The sequence below is a fragment of the Lemur catta genome, chromosome 7 (genome assembly GCF_020740605.2).
Source record: "Lemur catta isolate mLemCat1 chromosome 7, mLemCat1.pri, whole genome shotgun sequence".
Classification (NCBI taxonomy): domain Eukaryota; kingdom Metazoa; phylum Chordata; class Mammalia; order Primates; family Lemuridae; genus Lemur; species Lemur catta.
In genome coordinates, this window is record NC_059134.1 from 34,559,577 (window position 1) to 34,582,814 (window position 23,238).

General features: G+C 33.4%; 1 protein-coding gene across 2 annotated transcripts; it reads left to right on the forward strand.

Annotated features, from left to right (window-relative positions):
• The first annotated feature begins 66 nt into the window (after positions 1-66).
• DCUN1D5 (defective in cullin neddylation 1 domain containing 5) lies at positions 67-23,238 on the forward strand. Of its 2 annotated transcripts, XM_045556813.1 has the most exons (8): positions 67-488; positions 2,650-2,741; positions 7,502-7,572; positions 7,977-8,068; positions 18,514-18,622; positions 18,708-18,812; positions 20,975-21,077; positions 22,911-23,238. In XM_045556813.1, exons 1-8 carry the CDS (start codon positions 403-405, stop codon positions 22,964-22,966), a joined length of 714 nt encoding a protein of 237 aa, XP_045412769.1. In that variant the 5' UTR covers positions 67-402; the 3' UTR covers positions 22,967-23,238. The 2 variants fall into 2 exon arrangements, with proteins under 2 accessions (XP_045412769.1, XP_045412770.1); XM_045556814.1 differs by lacking the exons at positions 67-488; positions 2,650-2,741; positions 7,977-8,068 and having other exon boundaries at positions 7,497-7,572.

Sequence of the window (23,238 nt, forward strand, 5' to 3'; positions counted from 1 at the left end):
TCTGCCTCGCACGCTGCCAGATAAAGCCAACTAGAGCCACGCCCCTCCCGGGGACCGGCTCTGCGCTTGCGTCACTTCCGGCCCTGAGCGGTTCGCATCCGGGTGAAGCTGAGTCTCTTGCTCTCTCTGACTGGCGGAGCTGCCGCGCTGTCCGCGTTATCTCCTCCCGGTGAGACCGAACTGCAGTGTCCACCGGTGAGGAGCCACCCCTGTCCAGGGCAAAGAAAGACGAGGAGGAGACCTGGGAGCGGGCGGCGGCCGGGCTGCGCCGGTGCGGGCTGGCGACTCTGCTCCTCCGCTTGCTGCTGTCTCTGGGAACTGGGTGCCGGCGCTGAGGGGCTTCCCGCGGACAACGACCCTCTTCCCCGGCTCCCCTGCCCACCCTGCCGGGGAGGGCAGAAGATGCCGGTGAAGAAGAAGAGAAAATCCCCTGGGGTGGCAGCAGCAGTAGCGGAAGACGGAGGCCTCAAAAAGTGTAAAATCTCCAGGTACCACCTTCCCCCACCCTTCAAGCTTTCCTCCTTCCTCCTTTGCTGGACAGCTGGAGGAAAAGGAGTCGGGCCCAGCCTCCCGGAATCAGGCTGGAGACAGGTGAGGCCCCTCTGATCAAGCTAGGCTAGGCGGTAGGTGCAGAACAAACACATCGACTCTCCGCTTCCGACCAGACCTCGTGTTCGCGTGTGTGCGCTCTGGCGTTTATGGAGGAACTAGAAGAGCTGCCCCACGTTTGAGTCTACGTGCACTGGAGGGTTGGGGAAACAGTTGCACATATAGATTGCCCTCTTTCCCCCATCCCCAGCCCCCACCCCCTTTTTCCCTACCTAGAAGTGAGTACAGACCGCGGGAAGGGTCACTTCTAGAATTTCTCTGTAGAGTGTGAAGAAAGGAGCAGAGCATGAGGAATCTTGACTTGACAACTGTCTGGGGAATGGTAGAAAGGAAAACTTCTGTGCTGTAATTGGCCTCCACATTTAATATTTGGAGTAGCCTAACCCAGAAGATCCCAGCAGGAAGCCTTTTAAATTGCAGAAGCCCCATTTTCTGGAAATACAGTGCCTCACCTCTGCCAAGGCTTTATGTACAGAGTTGGAAAGGCCATGCATGCTTTTTGTTTTCTAGCGTTCAGAATGCTGTTAGCTTTAAGAATAAATATTAGTAATTTGGGAGCTATTGTATTCTGTATCCTCTTGTGAAAAAGAAGACAAGGCAGAACTATGTACTTATAGCTCTTTGGCCTCATTGTAGCTTATCATTGGGGCACCACATTTTTTTGTATGCTGCAAAAAAATCATTGCAATTCTGGTGTGAGAAGTGAACTTTAAAAAAAAAATCTTACTGGGTGTCTTTCTATCAATGGTTGGCACTTGATATGACAACTTCAGATGCTACCATTAAAAGAAGACAATAGCCATCATTGTAAGGAGAAAATAATGATAGAGCTTTCCTTAAAAAGGGAGACCTACTGCTTTAAATGTGAGGAAGGTGACTTCTAGTCTGCATCTTCCTTTTTGTAACTGGTTGAGTTTTTTTCCTTTGTTACTGTGCTTTGGCAAAGGAGGTTAACAAGTATTTTTTGATCTATTAGTGTGAAAGATGATACAATTTTCTTCTACCTCTTCGTAGCTAACATTAGAATTGACGTGGTTATTTTAGTAGTTCATATTTTTATTAAACAGGCAAATTATTAGTTATTAGTTTCTTACTCTAACTTTTGGCCATCTTAAGTGTATAATGTATCAAAATTATTTAAATTAAATACATTAAAATAGCTAAGCAGGCAGATTATTAAAAATAAGATGACACTTTGCTCTGTCAATTTACATTTTTAAATATGGGACCCTTACTGTACATTAAATTACTCAATTCCAGAAGTTCTAGCATTTCTATATCAGAGTGTAATTATTTGAGTTCCTTGAGAAAAGATTCTCTGAAGTCCACTAAATCATAGAGGCCATTTTTGAACTTCCCAAATTTTAATGATTTTATGAAAAATAATGAAAATGATTTTATGAAAAAAATGAACATAATCTGGGATTAAATAGCCTCGGCCATTATTTGGACTGTTAATAACTTTTAGGAATTTTTGTGGTTTTTTTTTTTTTATTCTTTAAGCTGTGAAATTTAATATACCTGTATGTCCTGAGTCATCATTTATCTTTAAAAATCTATTTAAGCTTCGTAGATGATAAATAAACAAGTCTTATTAGAGCATTTTATTTTGAAATATTAAGTATCAAAATATACTTTGTAAAATTTTGTTTTCAAATATTTATTATACATAATAAATACAGTTTCTATACAAATCAGTAGCAGAATCACAGTGAAGATTTGTACTTTCCCAGCTACCACTCCTGCATTGAGACTGAGGTTGAACTTCTCTGGGTAGTCTTTTGAAATGTGGGAAACTAATTTTAGTTGATATTTTTGGAATTTGATAGTGATCGAAGTAGCATTTGGGTTTCGTTAGCCAGAAATTCTTATATATAGACTACTGTTTCAAATTGCAAAAACTTAATTCCAATTTTTTTCCTACAATACCACCTGTTAAAAAAATATGTAATGTTGAATTAAAATAGCTCATTTTGAACTTAGTTTCTCACTAGGAGCTGAGACTTGATAAAAATCTTAGACATTTGTGTGTTTTCTAAGCTATTGCAGATCCCAACCCCCTGCTAGACTAATAAGTGGAGAGGAACATTTTTCAAGCAAGAAGTGCCTGGCTTGGTTTTATGAGTATGCAGGTAATGAAATTTATATAAGAAGATATCAGTCATATGCTTAAAAGTTGTTTTGGTTTATATATTTAACAAATAATTTGTTGTAGGCCTGCTATGTGTATTAGTGCTATGTGATGAGATTAGGGTCAACACTGAGGATTGGTGGATAGGGTAAAAATTTGATGCATTTCAGACTGATATTTTTAAAAATATATATTCAGTATTATTTTGTGGGAAACTCATTTACTATTAATAAAATTTGTAAACAGATTCACTTATTAATTTATACCCATTGGCTAAAGTACTAGTCTGGAAAACAAAAAGTACATAATAAAACATTTTTCTATTCAGTATTCTGGAAAACACAAAGTACATAATAAGACATTTTTTATTCAATATTCTTATTTTTGAAATTTTCCTTCACTACAAACTAACATTTTCTGAAACTTTTAGGGAGACATAGTAAAAGATTTAAACCTCAGATACATCACTGCACAACACATTTACCCTTTAATGGTTTTTATTTAACCATTTGCTTCTATTAGAGATGCAGTAACTGAGAAAGTAAATAGACGGATATGAATACAGTGTGATAAATACTGCATTAGAAAGATAAACTCTGAGAGTTCATAGGAATAATATATAACCCAGTGTTACGAGAGGCTTTCTGAAGGAGCTAACTTAACCTCAGCTAAATCCTCTAAGTGGTGAATGAAAAGCCTCCACAGTGAGACCATAGCTTAAGGTTGAAAGTCAAAGCTAGCCAGGCATGAGGCTGAAGGGGTAAGCAAATATATGTAAAAGAACAGTTGTTTTCCTGTTTACACTAACTTTTTCATAAGCATTTATGAAATTTTTTTTTTTCTTAGAATGGTTTTGGTTTTTTGGAGTTACTGATTTTAAAGCTTTGCCTTTTTCCCCCTTTTCCCTGTTTCCTTTTTCTTACCTGCTTCCTTATATTTTTGTTTTGTTTTTTCCCCTCCTTTAATCACTATCATTCTCAAAATGTTTGTTTAAAATAAAAGTGTACATGTAGCTGTTGCTTCACATTGAGTGCTAATCCACGTTAAGGTCTAAAGTGTACCCTGAATTTGACATACAAGTTTAGACAAACTGTATGGAAAGTGATACTATTTTGAAAGGGGGACAGTAACTTCACTGTTGAGATTAGCTGAGTGATCCCAAAAGTATAATTTAAAAATTGTTTAGTAACAGAACAGATTCTTTCTAGACCAGAAAAAAATGCTATTACTGGCATCCCAAGACAACCACTAACCCAATTTAAATGAAGGGAGTTCATTTTCTTACTGACCTCCATTTAAAATGTTGACTCATTATTGAAAATGCCAATTTTCCTGGTATGCATAATATAGAATCAAAGGTCACTCATCTTATTTCACTTATACAGGTTTCTAGATACCATAAAAATGGTAAATTTTTACCTTTTATGCTTCCTTGTTTTGCCTCTCCTAGGAACTTTCCTAGTTAGCATAAGATTCTGATTAAACGTTTATTTCCTATATTGCCATTTTTAATAGCCAATATAGTAATTGCTACTATTGCTCCAGGAATTGTGCTAAATATATCATTTTTTCTTATGACCATTCTGTTAGTAGGTGGTGTTATTCCCATTTTATAGATGAGAAATCTGAGGCTTAGATTAAGTAGTTGGCCCAAGGTCATACGATGACAAGAGCCAGGATAGGATACAAACCAGGTCATTCTGACCCTAAAGCCCATGCTTTTAACTACTACTGTCTTATAATGTTTATTTTTGATTTAAGTATGTACATGATTGTGTACATGGCAACTAATTTTCAGTGTTACAAAGAAAATATTAGTGCACTTAAGGTTAACTTATCTTCTGTCATTCATTCAATGATTCATTTGATAAATATTTGTTGAGCACTTATTTGTGAGTCTGTGCTGAGTGCTGCAGATATAATGGTGAACAAGTCTGACTAGGTCCCTCCCCTGAGGGGACTTGTCTTCTAGTGAGTAAGACAGTCAGTAAACAGGTATGTAGTCAAAATAATTACAGATTATGGAGGGTTATAAAGGTAATAAATACGGTAAGGTTCAGGAATAGAGAGTAAGGAAAGGTCGGATAGACTTTCAGATTTCAGAGAGATTGTGGAAGGCCTCTCTGTGGAGACTACTTTGGGCATAGACCTGGTCAGGGAGGAACCAGTTGTTTGTCAAATAAACAGAAACAGTTTTGTCTTAAAATGAGGATGGATGTCCTTATTAAAATGGTGACAGTAATTGTGCCTGAGAAAAATGCATGTAAAGTCCTTAGTGCACAATATCTGGTATATAGTCAGAACACAATAAATGTTATTATGGAAACAATAATAGTATCATAGCATCAGATTTACTGGTTGTGTGTTTTTTACTGTGCTGATGCAAAACTAACAACTAGTCTTATGTAGCTTATGTTGAAGGTGCTGTGTCACTGAGTACTTTTTTTTTTTTTTTGAGCATCTGTTATGGCTGGCATGGTATTAGGTTCTGCAGATGCAGCTGGGAACATTTCTTATGGCTATAAAGAAATGAAGAAATTGATGGTGTTTGTTTTTCTTTTAGTTTTGAAAATATCATTAAATTTGTTGTCATGTGTGATAAGCCTGATGGTTTTACCCTTTCACAAAACCTCTCATTCTTCAGTGCTATTTAAATTAACAAGGATTCGGTAATATACTGGGCCTATGGTAAACAAAAACATGGAAAGTGAAAGAGCACTTTTAAAGTCTTACAAAGAATTGAAAAATAAGGTTGGAATTGCATAGTCCTGATATAGTACCCAGCTGGTAGAGTGAACTGGTAGAGTGAACTAGTAGAGTGAACAAAATCATTTCCATAGCTTCTTTAATTGAGTGAAAACCTAGTTGTCCAAAAAAGTTAATTAAATTCATCTCCAGAGGTTTTACCCAAGGAGTAGTTTTATTGGAAGGATATGGTTCAAGAAATATAATTAACATTATGTAATTGGGGAAAGAACATTGATACAGACCTTGCTTTAGACTTAGATCTGTTGCTATTTGTATCACTTTTGAAAAGTCAGTTAACATTTATCTTATCTATATAAGGTTATATATATACACATAGGTGTGTGTGTGTATATATATCTTATATATCTCTGTATAACTTAATTCGATTTTAGTAAAATTTTAATTACTAATCGCCAGCTAATCAACCAGTTTCTAGGGGGGCTATGTGGTACTGATATTTCTTGATATAATTTGTCAGCCTTCTCTTCTAATCACTAATGGCAACTTTGAGAGCAAGTCTGCTTTTTTGCTTTGTTAGAAAAATTTAGAATATGTTCTTATCATAGCTTTAAAAAAAAACAACTTTTTTTCCCTTAAATTTTATTTGATTTCTTTTCTTCCAACCATGTAGAAGGATACATACTCAGTTATTTTTTTAACACCTTCATTATATATGTATGCTTTTTAAATTGCAAAATTAACATTTTCTCATTAAAACAATTCTCTAAATATATATTAGGATGTGAAAGTCTCCTGTAATTATCACCCCATTCACCTTTTAACACCTCAGTGCATTGTTAGTATTTATTTAAACCTCATGACATTTACCCTTTACACAAAAAAATTAAAAGAGGGTTTTGGTTTCAGACAATGTACTGATGCCATCTTAGCAGCCTGGATCTCATCTCAGGCAACAAGAGTGTATTGACCGTGTACTGGATGGCTTCTTTCTTTTATTAAGAAAAACTGCAGGACACTGGCTTTGTGTTGTGGTTATAACCTAAAGGTAGTACTTTAAAAGCCACCTGAGTAGCCTTGGTTTAATCTATCATCATAAAGCTGATGTGTTTTGGTCTTTAAAAAAGGAAGATAGAGGGTTCTTTTGGCTACTTTAACAATAATATTTCAAGACTATATTTTCAAAAGGCCATAGTAGTAAACACATTTTTATCATACTTCACATTGTTATAAAGTTTGTTTTAGTCTTAACCCAAGTCACAAATGAGACCTAGTGATGATGTAATCACTATATTTTGGGAGTCTGATAACATTAAAAAAACGAGAATTGATGTATTGACTTACATTTAGTGTTACTAAGGGAGCAAAATAAGGAAAAAGTTAAATATTAGTAATTAATTTTTGGACAAATGATAGACATAAACTGAGAGATTAAACTTTTGTTTCTATGTTAAGGTGACATAACTGATGCCTTGCTGTCTATCTTAAAACCAAGATGATGAAGAAAGTGGCTCTTTCTAGAAATGAAATGTAGTAATTTTCTGAAGTCATTTTGATAATATGTATATCTTTTTTAATAATTAAATTTATATTTGAATATATTTCAAAAGGGCAATAAATGACCTTCGATTTTAATAAGTAAACAAATCTTCTGATTACTGTATTGAACTGTGCATTGGTTCTGATGTATTCTAGTAGATAAAAAAGCTACAGCCTTCTTATGTTTCTTTTTATTCAGAGTAGGCTATCAGTAAATGTTCTTTTTAATGGATAGGTTTATGTTTTTATACAAACCAGTGATTTATACTAATGGGGTATTTCTTTACTGCTTTATTTCCTTAATTTCATATTGTAGTATGGTGGTCAAAGAATACTTCAGAAATTTAAAATCTTGTAACAATTCTTTATACTTTATCAAAGCTGTGCCAAAATTCAAATTTAATTATTTGCAAAATATTATGATATATTCATAGATACATTTAACATAATGGCTTGTGTTTCATGTCAGTATTAAATTATAACAATAAAATATATAAATTGTTTTTGTCTTTGAAGGTCCTGATGAAGTTGTAGGGCCAGAAGGAATGGAAAAATTTTGTGAAGACATTGGTGTTGAACCTGAAAATGTATGTTTTATTTCTAAGTAGAATGGAATATAAGTGGGATATAGCATATTCATAAATTTCTAAAAATTGAGACACTAATCTTATATGAAGATTTTGTTTCTTCATGTTTAATATTGTAAAGTTGCATTTAGGATATTTTTAATCAATTTAAGTTGGGCTAGTGTTCTCTTTCTTGATACAAATGTCATTTGTAATAGAGTGAGAGAGAATCTACCTTCAGAAACTATTAGAACTTTTTACTTTTAAGAAATTGGCACATTTCAGTTTCTTTATAGTTAATAATTCCAACTATTTAATCATTGAAGGTTGGAAATAGTTGTGTAAAAATGCTCTCCATGATAAATATAGACATGATTATCTCTATGCTGACTTTTCCCCTATCCTTTATGTTCTGTTCTTTCCAGATTATTATGTTAGTTTTAGCGTGGAAATTGGAGGCTGAAAGCATGGGATTTTTTACCAAGGAAGAATGGTTAAAGGGAATGACTTCATTACAGTAAGAAATTTTTTTAAAAAACAAATTTGATGGCCTATTTGAAGATCTTAATTGATATTTTGTGCTTCATAATTTTCAGGAGTAAGGTTTCACCTTAAAATAATCATCTGTTTGATCTATAACAGTCATTTTTGGAATTAACAAAATTATATCGTTGTCTTGGCAAATAGTTACCCCATGTTTTATATTTTCTAAGAAAGAACCTTAGTGTAGTCCTATTAAAATTCATTGATTCTGTTGGTGAGTTAATTAGAAGTCCATGATCAAAGAGTTATTTATTTGCAGGTTGTTTGAGTAATAAAGGCTTTCCCCCTCTGAATACAGATTCCTGCTATCTAAGGAGTTTGTTTGTTGGCAGTCTTAAGCTCTGAGGCCTCCTGTCTCCCCTCTTCAATTTTATACTTGATTTAAAAAAATTGAAGGTAGACTTTTATGACACTTTTATTTATTTTTTGCCAAATGAAACTCATAAAGAACAAAAGTAAGAGTGTCGTACTACTCTCATGCAGTCTTTAGCCATTTTATAGTTGTATACCTTCAGTTTAGGATACTACCTTTGAACGTTTTCTTAAGTTATAGAACTGCACCTTTATAAAAATAATTAAATTTTGGCTTTCCAGAATAAAGTGTGCTTTATTTTAGAATCAATTAATAATTATGTGTTAGTTTTATATTATTGTGTTCCTAATGGTCATGCAGGATGTTACTAGTTGTCAACATTCTAAAATAGAGGAAGCATTAATTTATGATATTTTTGAGGCAAAAACTGGGGTTAATTAGCCATGTGGTTTTCTGTTGTGATTATGCTTTTATTAACACATTTAACTATTCTTTGTTCCTTGTTTGCCTGTCCTTAAATTAAAAAAAAAAAGTGGATTTGTTCATATGGCATTTAAATTTTTAAATTTGAGTTTCCAGTGCCTAATGCTTTGTCATTCTCTTTTTAACCAGCATTAACATATAGATTTTTTTTTTATTTTTTTAATTTCAGAATATTATGGGGGTACAAATGCTTTGGTTACATAAATTGCCTTTGCACGGCCCTAGTCAGAGCTGCAAGCATGCCCATCCCCCAGACAGTGTGTACCGCACCCATTAGGTGTGAGTTTACCTATCCCCTCCTCCCCTCCCCCACCTAGATATTTTATATATTGTTTCTTTGGTAAATAAATACCTTTGCTCATATGAACCAAATCATAATTTCTAGGATAGAACATAAAATCAACCCTCTCACTTCAATTATTTGTAGATGAGGGGTCTGAGACTCAGGGAGGTTAAGAAAATATTTAGCAAAGTTTACGCAGTTCCTTAGTGGGAAGAATTAGAACTTAGAATTTAAATTTCCTGATTACTAGTCTACCATATTGAACTTCCTATTGTATTGTTCTTTTGTGTATGAATTAATATCCTTATAAAATAGGGGACCATTATTAACTAGTTAGTTAGTTAGTTAGTTAGTTAGTTAGTTAGTTATAGAGACAAGTTCTCACTTTACTGCCTAGGCTGGAGTATAGTGGTGCCATCATAGCTCACTGCAGCCTTGAACCCCTGGGCTCAAGTGATCCTCCTGCCTCAGCCTTCTGAGTAGCTGGGACAACAGGCACATGCCACTATGCCCAGCTAATTTTATAAATTTGTTTTTTGTAGAAATGGAGTCTCACCTTGGTGCCCAGGCTGATCTCGAACTCCTGGCCTCAGGCGATCCTTCCGCCTCAGTCACCCAAAGTGCTGGGATTACAGGTGTGAGCCACTATGCCCAGCCTACTTTTTAAATCATAGTATTTGTTGCAACCAAGACTGAATTCTGTCATACATCTAGGTGTCAGTGTGCCCAGTTAAATACCAATTCTGAAATTCTTTGAGTTCTTTCCCACTATTTAATTAGTTTTTATAGATAAAGATTAAATAAAATATATTAAATGGTATGCAAAGAATGTAAACTAGTGTTTATACAACTCTGTTTCATTAAAATTTATGTTGTAACATGGCTTATTGATTATAAGAAATTTTATTTGGCATTATAAGTACTTTTTGTATCCCTCCTCTTAGTACTTTTTGTATACTGCTTTTTGGAGTATCCCTGCTGACAAGTGATTGTGTATTTTTAAACTAAAATGTTCCTTACGTTTTTGCATAAGTGGATATACTATAAAATCCTTTGTATAACAAAAATGTATAAACACAAAGCATTTCTAATATTTACTCCTGAATAATTAGCGTCATATGGTCTTGGGTACAAGAACAGGAATTGACTAGCCCATGAGCATAGATTTATTAGCACACCTTCCCTTATAAGAAGATCACAGCCTATACAAAATAAAAGCCATTATTCAGCACTTAAAATTGCACCAGAAGTTTTTCTTTCACTCATTTATTATCCCTTGCTCATTTGCGTAGAACAATATACTGTAGAACCTTGAAGCTACTCAAAACATTCTTGTCTGGGAAAGTAGTTGTTTTTTTCTGTGGTCTAACTTGCTATGTGAAGTACAAAGTATCTTCCTTCATTGATCAGGTGTTATTACTCCCTTACTCTTCCTATAAAAAAAAAACTTGCTATGTATAAAATAGTTTGAAATTTAAACCAAGAGAGACAAAAGAATCTACATGTCTTAATTTTAAAATTACCAGCTGTTTAGTATACTTGGAATGATATAATAAATATAATCTTAAAATATGAAATGTTACAGTCTCAATTTCCTGTGTATGTTTTTCATATTTTTAGAATTGAATTTAACCTGGACATCTGGTGGTCTCTAAATCATCTTAAGATAGTTATCATTTGTTTTAATTAATTAATTTTAACCCATGGTTCTACTTTAGTAAAACTGTGCTAAAAAATAGAAGCAGTCTGGTAGTTAAAACATATATTGTTGTCAGGGTTAGTGGCTGTCATAATCATGATTAATTGTAATCTGTATTGTATAATGTGTTATAGTTTTTAGAATACTTTTTTAATATTCATTTGTTTTAAGGTGTCTTCATATAGATGTTCTATAACTAAATTGGCTTTCCTTTTTGTGTGAAAGAATTAGTTGGTATGAATTTGTATATAACTAAACTAGACTGGCCATTTTGTAAGTTTCAGGGGATGAAATTGCCATATTCTCTCCAGATATTTAGCTTTATGTAGTTTTCATCTTAATAATAGTCACATTTCCCTGAAAATCAGATTTAATTTTATAGATATTTATGGTAAACCCCTATGTCATGTAAGGTACTCTGCCACTTACTGATGATCACAGTGAGGCATAAGACAACACAGCTCTCACCTTTTCGTTAATATTCTAAGAGAGCAGAGAAGACATTGTGACACTACAACCATAAACCCAGGTAGAACATGACAAGTGCTAGAATGAAAATACAAAGTACTATGGAAGCACAGATTCTGGTAAGGTTATTTAGCTGAGTAGGTAGAGAAATCTTTACAGGTGTAGCATGTGAACTAGAACTTGAAGAATGATTCGAATTTTGTTGTTTGAAGATATGGGACAATGTTTCAGAAGAGAGAAATTGTGAGCAGGGGCTTGAGGAAGGAAATCATAAGTTTGAGGGAAGTAGTCTGGTTTGTTAGAATCATAAAATACATAAAGAAAATTGCCAGAATAGATTTAGATGGTTGAGGTAATGTCTAGCTACATTGTGGAGGGCTTTAACAACTTGAAAGCGTTTAAATCATATGTTATAGATATTGAGAAAGCATAAGCGATTTTTGAACACACAGGAATCATCAAAGATGTTTGGGATAGTTTTCAATGAACAATTGTTCTTAATGTTTTAAGTTCATAGACTCTTGAGACTCTCATGAAAACTATGGACCTTCTCCCCATTAGGGTACAGATATACTGCTACACACAAAAGTTTGCATGTGCAGTCAGGAGGTTGTAACTCTTTCTCTTCCTCTGTCTATAGATACAAGGTTCCAAGGATGCTTGCAAAATTTTGTTCTGGCATAGTATACTAGAGTGAAGAACTTTGCTCATATCTGCTAGCTGAAAGTCTGTTGTTGGAGTAAAGGTGAAATACCATGTCAGCAGAGGAAACTGAGCATAGACCTTTGAAGAGGATTGTACTTTATTATGATACTGAAAAAAAGGGAGAAGAGAACAGCATCTAACAACAGTGGTAGTATAATAACTAAGCTGCCAGTAAATCACAAGTTGTACATCTTATGTCTCCATATAGAGCCCTGGACTTTGAAGATTAAATGGAATGGCCTGGCTTGACCTTTCTTTGAGAGAGAAGGGAATGAGAAACATTTATATGATTTTTTTGATGGAGGTGGAAGAGTCAGGTAGACAGGATGTTATGGTGTGTGTGGTGTGGGATTATCATTCATTTACCATTTGGGGCCCAAATACTAACTGCCATTGGCATCCTTCCCCTCTTCTCTCCCCTAGGGTCATCATGACAATTTCAAAATGCCTCCTTCCACTTTTCCAAAAACCCTTAGAGGTAGACGATATTGCTGTGGTTGATAAATCTGATTTAGAGGAAGTTCTAAATCCAGAACTTTGTGATAAAGTTCTTTGTGTTACACATCACTGTTTCACAGCACATTTATTGGTACTTATTAGGAAGAGAACCTCATACAAATATAATACATAACTGAGACTTTCTTCTCATTTTAAAGGTCTTTAATGAAACAGAAACTTGAAAGCCTCCCTTGGTAATCATATGTTTAGCAATACCAGGAAATTAATTTCCAAGTCCTAATGTTGAAATGTAAACCCATTTTTTTCTCTGTTCTAACCGCAGTGGCCTTGGGGAGTGGTATCATATTGTGCCAGTATTCCCAAAAATCCACATGGTTTTATTTGGTTGCTATTCAAAAAGTTATCTCTTGCTTTCCATAATATGCTAGTTAAGTATTTATTTATTTTTTCAGACAGAGGAAGTATTCCTTTTAAACTTTGCAAGTTCAGAGGTATTGATGTGTTATTTGGGGGCTCGATTATTATTTATTAATTTATTTACTTCTCCATCATAACCTGTCTCTGAAATGGGGCTAGATTAAATAGAATTGTGTTAGTGACTACTTGGGTACATTTACTGGTTTTGCTAGGTCTGTTGACGGTCTTTGTAGGACTGGTAGTAAATGTGGAGGATTTTTTTCTTTCTTTTTTTCTTTTAATTTTATTCTTCTTAACTCTTCCCTAAAAAGAAAACATTAATTGTCAGCTCTATTGTATTCTTTCTCTGCTCAAGAATTACAATAGACCATTAGGAATGAATGGTCTCACACAGTTTGGACAGAGATGTGTAGTATAGGCGATTTTTTACTCCATTTGCCTCAAGAGGAGCATATCAAGCTTAAGAACTGTATTAAGCATTTAACACATACATTCTCATTTAATCTATATGGTTGTCCTGTGAATGTTTAAAATTTTTAAATTAGGAAACTGAGGCTGAAAAAGATTAAGTAGCTTATCTTATGGTCTTATGGTTGTTCTGTGAAATTATTATTGTTGTTATTGTCATTTTAAAAATGAGGAAACAAGTTGAAAAAGGTTCAGTAACTTGCCTAAACCCACATGGCCAGAAATGGAGAAGTTGGAATTGTAACCAGAATCTGTTTGATTTGAAACTGTTACTTCTTTCACTTTATCTCTCTGTCTTAAGCTTATTGAGATTACATAAGTAAGGTTGTTGCCACATGTACCCATGAAATGTAAAACATTTGGAAAAGATTGTAATTTTTTTGATTCTTACCTCTTTAGTGACTTCTCAGTCACTACGTGCTTTATGATTTTGTATGGTCTACAATTTACCACTAACCTTTCCTCAGTTACAAATTTTGAAACTTTTTATAATTAAATATATCACTTACCTTGTTTATTTTTGATATTCACACTTTTATTAACAAATATTTTTGGAGCACTGCTATATGTTATTCTATGACAAGGATTTTTAAACTTAGGTGGTAGGGAGAGGAAGAACTTAGAATGTCAGAAGGCATCCTTTATCATCTTTGCCCTCTTAAATCTCAAGTCTATTAAGATTCTGCATGAGATTTTGTGTGAAAATGTGATTCACATTACTTTTAAAAAAAAGGTGAAAAACACTGCTTTAAGAAACTACAAAGATATAGAAGATGAGGCCCATACTTAGGACAGGTCATGATGTGTAAGGGAGTACATGTAACTAGATACTTAAAATGTGTCCCTCTGAACATTTTCAAGTGATAAGTCTGGAGATCTTGAAGACTTCATCTTCAGATTTTCAAACAGCATTATAGTAGCTTGTAATCTGAGAATTTGTTTCTTTTGTATATCTCCATGGTAGAAGTTAACTGCATTTTCAGCTTTCATTATAGCCTTACTTTTCACATAATGAATACTTTTTGTGCTAATAGAAACCACTTACTGAAATAGTAAATAATGAATTTCTAATAAGTAGTAAGAGTAAAATTTTCTTCTTTTTCCATGAAGTATATTGTACATTCATTCATATATAAGGAATTAGACCCCTGCCAGATTAGCTGGTTAATTTATCCAAATTTTTATTTACATTTTTGGCAGTGTGTCAGACTAAATGTGCAAAGAAACCATTTCTTATGTAAAACACTTAAATGCTAGAGAAAATATAAAAACATCTTTTAAATAGCATACCTGGGCTCGCCTGTAAATTAAGGAAGATAATCAGAGGCCAGAAATGATGAGAGATGATGATTTCATAGGGATCTATGGAATTGGCATTTCTACCCTGAGGACACTTACCTATTCCTAGTCACCTAGGTCTGTCTGTTACCTTGTCGTGCATGTTGAGAACAGGTGACAGAGTGCAAGCTTGGAATGTATAGGGTGGGAATCAGATCAGAAACTCCCACACACAGACATTGATGATAGATTTACCCAATACTTGGAGATTGGATTGCCTGAGCTTGGTTTTGCATACAATTGGAGGTAAAGAGCCTCCTGAGAGAATTCTTAGTCCTGAATTCATTGTTATGCGGATTTGGGGTAGAATTCATGGTTTGTATAACCCAAGCCAAAAATTGTATTTTAGAATAGTTCCGGGTAAGTAGGGCTCCCATTTTTGTATTGGAAGTAATTCTTCTGTAGAAGAATGCATTTTAAGCAAAAACCTCAATTTTTATAGAAAAAGGTTCCATAACTGTGTATTTAAAGAAAAAGGAAGAATGGCCTCAGGTGATCAGATTGCATATAATTAAATTTCTAAAAGTGAAAAATAGCAGATTGAAAATTTAGTAGATGAGATAGAAAGGAAATAGGTGTAATTAAAGTATAAGGATCAGTGATCTATAATATTTAAGGAGATTAGTGCAGAGAGGCAGAAGGAAAATGGAAAAAAGAGGCTAACAGACATGGAGGATAAATTTTTTTACTGTTGAGTTTTGAAAGTTCTCTATATAGTCTAGATATTAGTCCTTTATTGAATATGTGGTTTGTAAACCTTTTTCCCCATTCTATAACTTGTCTTTTCATCCTTTTACAAGATCTTTTGCAGAACAAAAATTTTTAATTTTGATGAAGTCCAATTTATCAGTTTTTCTTTTTATGTTATAGATTGTGCTTTTGATATCAAGTCTCAGAATTCTTTGCCTAGCCCTAGATTCTGAGAATTTTACATTTTTCCTAGAAGATTTATATTCTTAAATTTTACAATTTAAGTCATTGGTGCATTTTGAATTAGTTTCTGTAAAAGGTATTAGACTTAGGTCTTGGTTTATTTCTTCCCCTGTGGATACCCACTTGCTCCAGTATTATTTGTTGAAAAAGCTATTTTTCCTCCATTGAATTGCTTTTGTACTTTTGTCAAAAAGCTGGACATATTTGTGTGGGTCAGGTTCTCTATTCTGTTCCATTTATGTGTCTTAACCTTTGGCCAATACCACACAGTCTTGATTATTGTGTCTATATAAGTCTTGAAATCAGATAGACTGATTCATCATTTTTCAAAATTGTTCTAGCTATTCTAGTTTCTTTGCTTTTCCATAAAAATTTTAGAATAATCTCAATATATACAAAAAAATTTTGGTTAACCATATGAATTTGGGGAAAATTGACATCTTTACTGTTTTGAGTCTTCCAATACATGGAAGATAGATATATCTCTCCATTTTTGTAGATATTAGATTTCTTTTATCAGTGTTATGTAGTTTTTAGCATATAAGTCCTATATATCTTTCGTTAGAATTGTACCTATTTCATTTTATATTGAGCCATTGAAAATGATACTGTATTTTTAATTGCAGTGTCCACATATTTGTGCTAATATGCAGACATACAATTGATTTTTGTATGTTTATTTTGTATCCTGTGCCTTTGGTGAACTTATTTATTCTGAGGTGTTTTTTTGTTTGTTTTGTTTTGTTTTGTTTTTAGTATTCCTATATTGTTCCTCAGGTCACCACCTTTCAGAGTCTTATGTTTGTTTTAGGTATAATATCCAGGGATTTTAGTTGTCCCTAGGAGAGAGAAGGAAAAGTACATTTATTCTATCTTCCTGGAAGTAGAAGTTATTTCTTTTATCTATTAAAAAAATTTTTTTTAATCTTCTACCCACTTCATCCCACTCAAGTTAGTGCCTCCTTTCTCTGTGCCACTTTAGAACCAAATTCTTTGAAATCATTTATCAATACTTGTTTTCTGCAGTTTCTCTCTTCTCGTTCTCTCTTAAACCTATTCCAGTAAGATTTTTATCCCTACCCCTCCTCCAAAACAACTGTTGTCAAAATATCAGTTACAAGTCAGTAATAAAAGCAGTAATACTTATCAAAACTTGTGGTTGTAGCTAAAGTTGTACTAAGAGAGAAATCTGTAGTCTTAATCTGTTAAATGAATTAAATTCTGGCAAGATTGGTCAAGAGAAACAATGAAAAGGCAAAAATAAATAGTGTTAATGCAGATTAGAAAACGTTATAAATACCTTAATGAACATATTTAAATAAAAGAATATGTGAAATAATCCAAGTATTAGAAATTTATAAGTGCCCAAGACATTCAAAAAGAAATAGAAAATCTCAATGGTTCTGTAACCATTCAAAATGTTGATTTAGTTAAAAGTCTTTTTTTCCTTCTCTCAATAAAAAAGGTCCAGATGACTTTTCATCTAAGTTCAGACAAATGCTAATTCCATGGCTATATAAACTTCCTCAGAAAACAGAAAAAAAAAAATGGTAGTAATATTCATTTCATTTTCTGAGGCTTATACTACAAGTTTGTTATCAAAACTAGCAAGGAGAGTGTCTAAGAATGAAATTTACCAACTAGACTCACTTGGGAACATAGCAAAAAATAATCTAGCAATGTGTAAAACCAAATTGGCTTATTCTAGAAATGCAAGTTTTAATTGATATTAGAAATTTGTTCAAAATGTTTACACTTTACTAAAATTATAAGTTACTATACACCATAGGCCTTCACATCATTAATTTAGAATAGTGAAAGTCTGAGAAAGTCTGAGAATGCCGGTGTCTGTAGAACATGATGAGTACTAAAATTTAGTTTTGAGTGTAATCCTCATTTTATTGAGGGGGAGTCAGATGGTCTCTCAGAGGTGGCAAAGTGTGAGGTAGGGCTTGATGAATAATGTTTAGTTAGAATGTTGGTGAGAACATTTCAAGTAGAGGAAATATGTGTGCTAAAGCATAGCTGTGGCATTTGCTAATGGTAAGTGAATATAACTAGAGCACGGTAAGGATATTGGGAAATGGCAGGAGATGAGACCGGAGATTTGTGCTAAATTGTGAAAAGCCTTGTCTGCCTTGCTTCTTGCTAAATAGTGGAATTTATCAACCCACTGAGAGTTGGAAAGCCAGTCAAGATTTTTGAGCCTTCCATCTATTTAGCTCCTTATATTTAATGTTTTGTCTTTAGAAATAACTTACTGTTTGCATGTTTTTGCATATGTAACTCATTTGAAGTTAGGTGCTTCCACCGATTGACTTTTTGTTCATTAAAAATGTAGGAATCTGGATTTATGACTGAAACACTTAATATAATGTATTAATTTCCTTTGTGTTACTCCTAAACTTTTAAAACCACTCATGGCTAATCTCTTTCACCAAGCTGTTGCCTAAGAACTCTCCAGAGAAATATGTGACAGAGGCCTGATTAACTGCATGTGCTCTGCCACTTTTTAACTTTATGTGATAAAAGCATATTTTAATACATCTGTTTTTAAGAAATATTGACGAATTTATTGGAATTTTTTGATTTGAGTTTTTTTTTTTTTTTTTAAGAAAAGTCATTGGAGTGAACTTTCATTGATTGCTAGGTTTTTTCTTTTCCCCCTTTTTCCTTTTTTTATTACATTGTTAGATGCAAGCAACAGATTTGTTTGTTACTCTAAATTTGTGAATCAGGGAATTTTAACTTCATAAGTGCATTTCTCTTAAATGCATTTCTTCTAACCCCCAACGATACTTTCATTTAATTTTTTTGATTATATAATTCGTTTGATTTTTTTTTTCATTTAAGGTGTGACTGCACAGAAAAGTTACAGAACAAATTTGACTTTTTACGCTCACAGTTAAATGATATTTCATCGTTTAAAAATATCTACAGATACGCCTTTGATTTTGCAAGGGTAGGTGCAATTTCCATGTTTAGTTGTTTTAATAGCTTTCCAGCTTGAAACCACACTTAGGAAAATTTTTTCACTTATATTCTAGGATAAAGATCAGAGAAGCCTTGATATTGATACTGCTAAATCTATGTTAGCTCTTCTGCTTGGGAGGACATGGCCACTGTTTTCAGTATTTTACCAGTACCTAGAGGTATGTATACTATTTTAAAACTTAATCCGATTGAAAAATAATACTTTTAATTAAGGAACAAATAGGTTTTTAATATTATACTTTTAAAAAATCTTGAGTAGACAAAATTTTGTTAAAATGTGTGTATTTCTTGTCATTTCTGGACATTTTAGTTCATGTTTATTAATATATTTTGTACATAAGATATTTTCTTTCCACCTACACACATACATACAACACACATACACAACATAAAACCTCCAAGAAATATATTTTAGCACCGACATTCTTCATGCAAAACTAGTTTCTTGGGTTTTTGTCCAGAGAGAATTGATACCAGCACACAAATCTCAAGCTTCTAAATCTAGTTTCTTTCTGTTGTTATACAGGGTCTTAGGCTGAAATGCACAGAAGAGAACCAATTTACTAATGAAACTTTCCTCTTCTACTTATGCTCAATCTGAAGAATAGAGTAAGGCTATTAATAGTTTTTATGTCCACAAATCACAGAATGGCTATAATAGTATATGCTTAACACATTGACTGCCACACTAGAAAAAAAAAATTTTTTTCCTTGGGGCCACGGTGTTTTATTACAAAAATAGAATAAAAACTTCTAAAACAAAATGACCCTTTCTAATTTAATAAAAAATTTGTTATTTTTTATTGCTTGTGTTTTTTTAATAAAAAAGTAATATGAAAACTTGAAAGTATTGTAAAAAGTAATGTGAAAACTTGAAAAGTAGTTCGTAAGGGTAACGTGTTTTTCTTGATTAGTCAGGCTTAAGTGTAATTTCAAGGCAAATCATAAATAGAAAAATGAAATTTATTGACTTCACTTACTCCACATTTTTAGAATTAAATTGTCAATATTAATTGTAATAATAACATCAACAAGTAAAATTTTCACGAACCAACTGCCAGGTTTTGCCCAGGGGGCTACCCATCACATAACATGTATGCTACAGCATGGCAGCATGAGTTGCCTATATACCATCCAGTTCCCAAGGTAAAGAGATATGTGAGTTATATATGCTTCATGAGGCCCCAAGCTCAAAACTAGAGTGAGTTAAATACAACTCACATGGCAGTTAATGTGTTAAATACTGGTTACTAAAAAATAGTATGCTGAGTTTAGGGAGTGTTCTTTTAGAAGATTTATCTCTGGCACCTAATATAGGAAGTGATTCTAAGAAGGTGTTATTCTTTTTTCCATTGTTTTCTTTGTCTAGCTCTATGTATGTTTTTGCGCTCTTTTAATTTGAGGATTTTTTTGGTATAGTTCTCACCATTTCTTGGATACAGATGCTTTTGCCTTTGGAAATAATTTCTCGTAAAGTTGATTGTTTGTCATAGCAAGTTCTCCAGAGTAGTTTTATTTAAAGCTTATGATAAGAGAAAATGGTATGAAAAAGTCTTATGTGAATGAGTTTTGTGCACAATTAAATCTTTAAGCCCAATAAAATAAATGTTTCTGATGGATAGTATCTACTTCTTCTTAGTAGTTTTGGGCAAAAATAAATTTAATTGAATATAAAAATATTCCGCTCTATGGGAAGCTGAGAACAACTAAATATTTTCAAACACTTGTTATGTGCAGGCTGTTTGGTGTAAATTATCTTTTTTAATCTTTATAACACAATTTTGAATTAAGTTTTATCCGCATTTAGCAAATGGGGAGAAATGTGTTCTCTTCTTACGTAACTTTCCCAAGGTCACTCTGTTAAGTGGCAGAGGTGGGATTTGAACCCAAGCCTGTACTCTTCCTACTGCCTCCAAAGACACCATCCTCAAAATGTGGCTAAATAGTAAATTTTATGCAAAGAAATGATTTGCAAGGAAGCAGCACAAAGGAACTTACTGGATGTAGGAAATGTTACGTATCTTGATCTTGGTGGTTACACAAGTATACAAATATAAAAATTCATTGACTTTTATCCTTACTATTAGTGCCCTTGACACCCTTAGTAGTCCTCAAAAATGAAAATAAAATAAAGGGAAAAAAATCTATAATGTTAATGCCCTTCAGGAATCTCTTAGAAGTGCAAATAATTTAATTAAAATAAGAATAAATGTTTTGGGAAAAACCAAATCACAAAAAAAGTCATAACTAAATTTACTAAAGTCAAGCCCTAATAAGTACTGTTGGTTCTGTAATCCAATATTTAAATCATTTTCCACAGCAATCGAAGTATCGTGTTATGAACAAAGATCAGTGGTACAATGTATTAGAATTTAGCAGAACAGTTCATGCCGATCTTAGTAACTACGATGAAGATGGTGCTTGTAAGTATGATATAAAGTGTTCTATGAAAATACAATTTCTAAAAATATTAATGAGAGTATATATTTGTGTAGTGTTAGCATAAATTTTAAACTTTTCAACAGTAACTTTTATTATTTAATCATGTGAGGGGACGTAGGAGAGGTAGAGAGGTTAGAGTCTGCAGTATTATAAGATCTGTGTTGGTAAATGAAGTGTTTTCAATTCTTCTGTAACGAAACATTGCTAAATTTAAATTTTAATTTCTGCATCTAGAAAGTACAATTCTGCTTTACTCCTGTCTTTCCTGACATTTTCCCTTGGAAGAAAGATGCAGTCATGATTCTAAAAATATGAAAGCAAATTGCACAGTCAGCTACAATAGAAAAAGCTTTAAAGTTAATAGCATAAACAATATGGCAAATAATGTCAAAATAACATCTCTGAAAATCATAAATTGATCTGAATAAACTGATAGTGAAATATTTACAATTTTTCATTCCTTCAAGTTAAAATATCTGTCCATTCTCCTCAGTGGGAAGGCTAGAATGCCATAAAACAGAATTTTGAAGTAATTATAAATTAATTAGGCAAGCCAAATTCAGTAGAACTATAAATTATGTTTTCAGTTCCTACCACCATTTTGGCTGCATGTATTGTTTTAATGTTCAGAAGGGTTATATGGAAAGGTATATCTTCTATCTGCTTAAACTGAAATTATGCACCTATTTCTGAAAAAATAAAATACTGAGGAAGGGATAACTATTTCTACTTGTATATATTGTGTCCTCCCCCTACAAGAAGGTATAACATTTAATATTATTTTACAGGAATAATACCTAGCAGCAGTAAACTGGCCCAAGGGCTGTATATGGCCTGCAGATGTGTGTATTCATGTATTTTGAACCGATATTTAGAACTGGGAAATTTTGTATAAAAATACAGCTTTTAGATTTGTTTGAAAAATCAGAAAATCTGACACAATTGCGTCTGTGGTCCTTCAAAGAAATCAGAGGCTGAAGCCAAATAGTGTTGTGTTGAACTTGCTTTCCATATTGACAGTCCACAGTATGCCAACACCTAGGCTGTTTTCAGTTGCCATTTATTATTGTACTTGCTCTGCTGCTTTTTTTACAGTACTGAAATATGTCTATCAAAAGCAAGAAGAAAAAAGAGACCACCAGAAGATTATGTATTTTAAGAAAAATAGGGCAAGCATATTTCTTTGTGGCAATGATTTTTCCTACATTTAAATAAAATAAACACTGAGTTCAGTTAAACACTGAGCTCATTTACCTACCTGGCTTCTGTAGGTAATGAGTTTAGACCTCTCCTGCATTAATAAAAATGTCTTTTTTAGAATAGTACTTAGCTCATTAGTAAAGTATTCATCAGGCACTTGCTTTGTGTTCAGCTTTGTACTACATCCTGTCACTGGAATAAAGCAAGTCTCTTATGGCCAATCCCCAACAAGCTTACACACTTCTTGGGGAGGTAACATAGAAATACTACCTTAAACACTTTTCAGATTGTTTAATAATTAAATGCCAGAATGCTGTGGGCACTTAGAAAAAGGGAGAGGTTAGTATTGACTAAGTTATTAGAGGATTCACGAAACACATCCTGAGAAGGAAGTTGCTACAGTTACCCATTGTGGAAGGTCCTTTATGTCTCTAAGGGTGAAAAGAAAAGGTTAATAAGAAAACATCATTAAATGGAAGAGGGTGGCTGGAAGTAAAACACCTGAAGAAGGGAAGAGTCAGGCCCCTATCACCACTGAGCTTCTGGGGAATTTGTTTTATAGTTGGAAAGATGAGTTCACTGAATTCTAACAAAAATTGTTTCTTTATTTCTAGGGCCTGTTCTTCTTGATGAATTTGTTGAGTGGCAAAAAGTCCGTCAAACATCATAGCAAGAACTATTGTGAAGAAAGTGCAAACCTTTTGATTCCCATGTGTGTACAAGCTATTGAGATGAGGGAGAAAAATCTAAAGGGTGCATTTTCATTCATGTGAAAGACTTCTCATAGTACTTTTTTTCCTTTTTTTAAAGGAGGTTTTCTTGTTACATGTGATGGGCATTGAGCCACACCTCTTCTTAGACTGAATATTGAAGTTTTTTGTTTCTAGTTATGTTTATAACATTTATTTCAGAACAATAAAGATTCAGATTTGTGACAAAGGC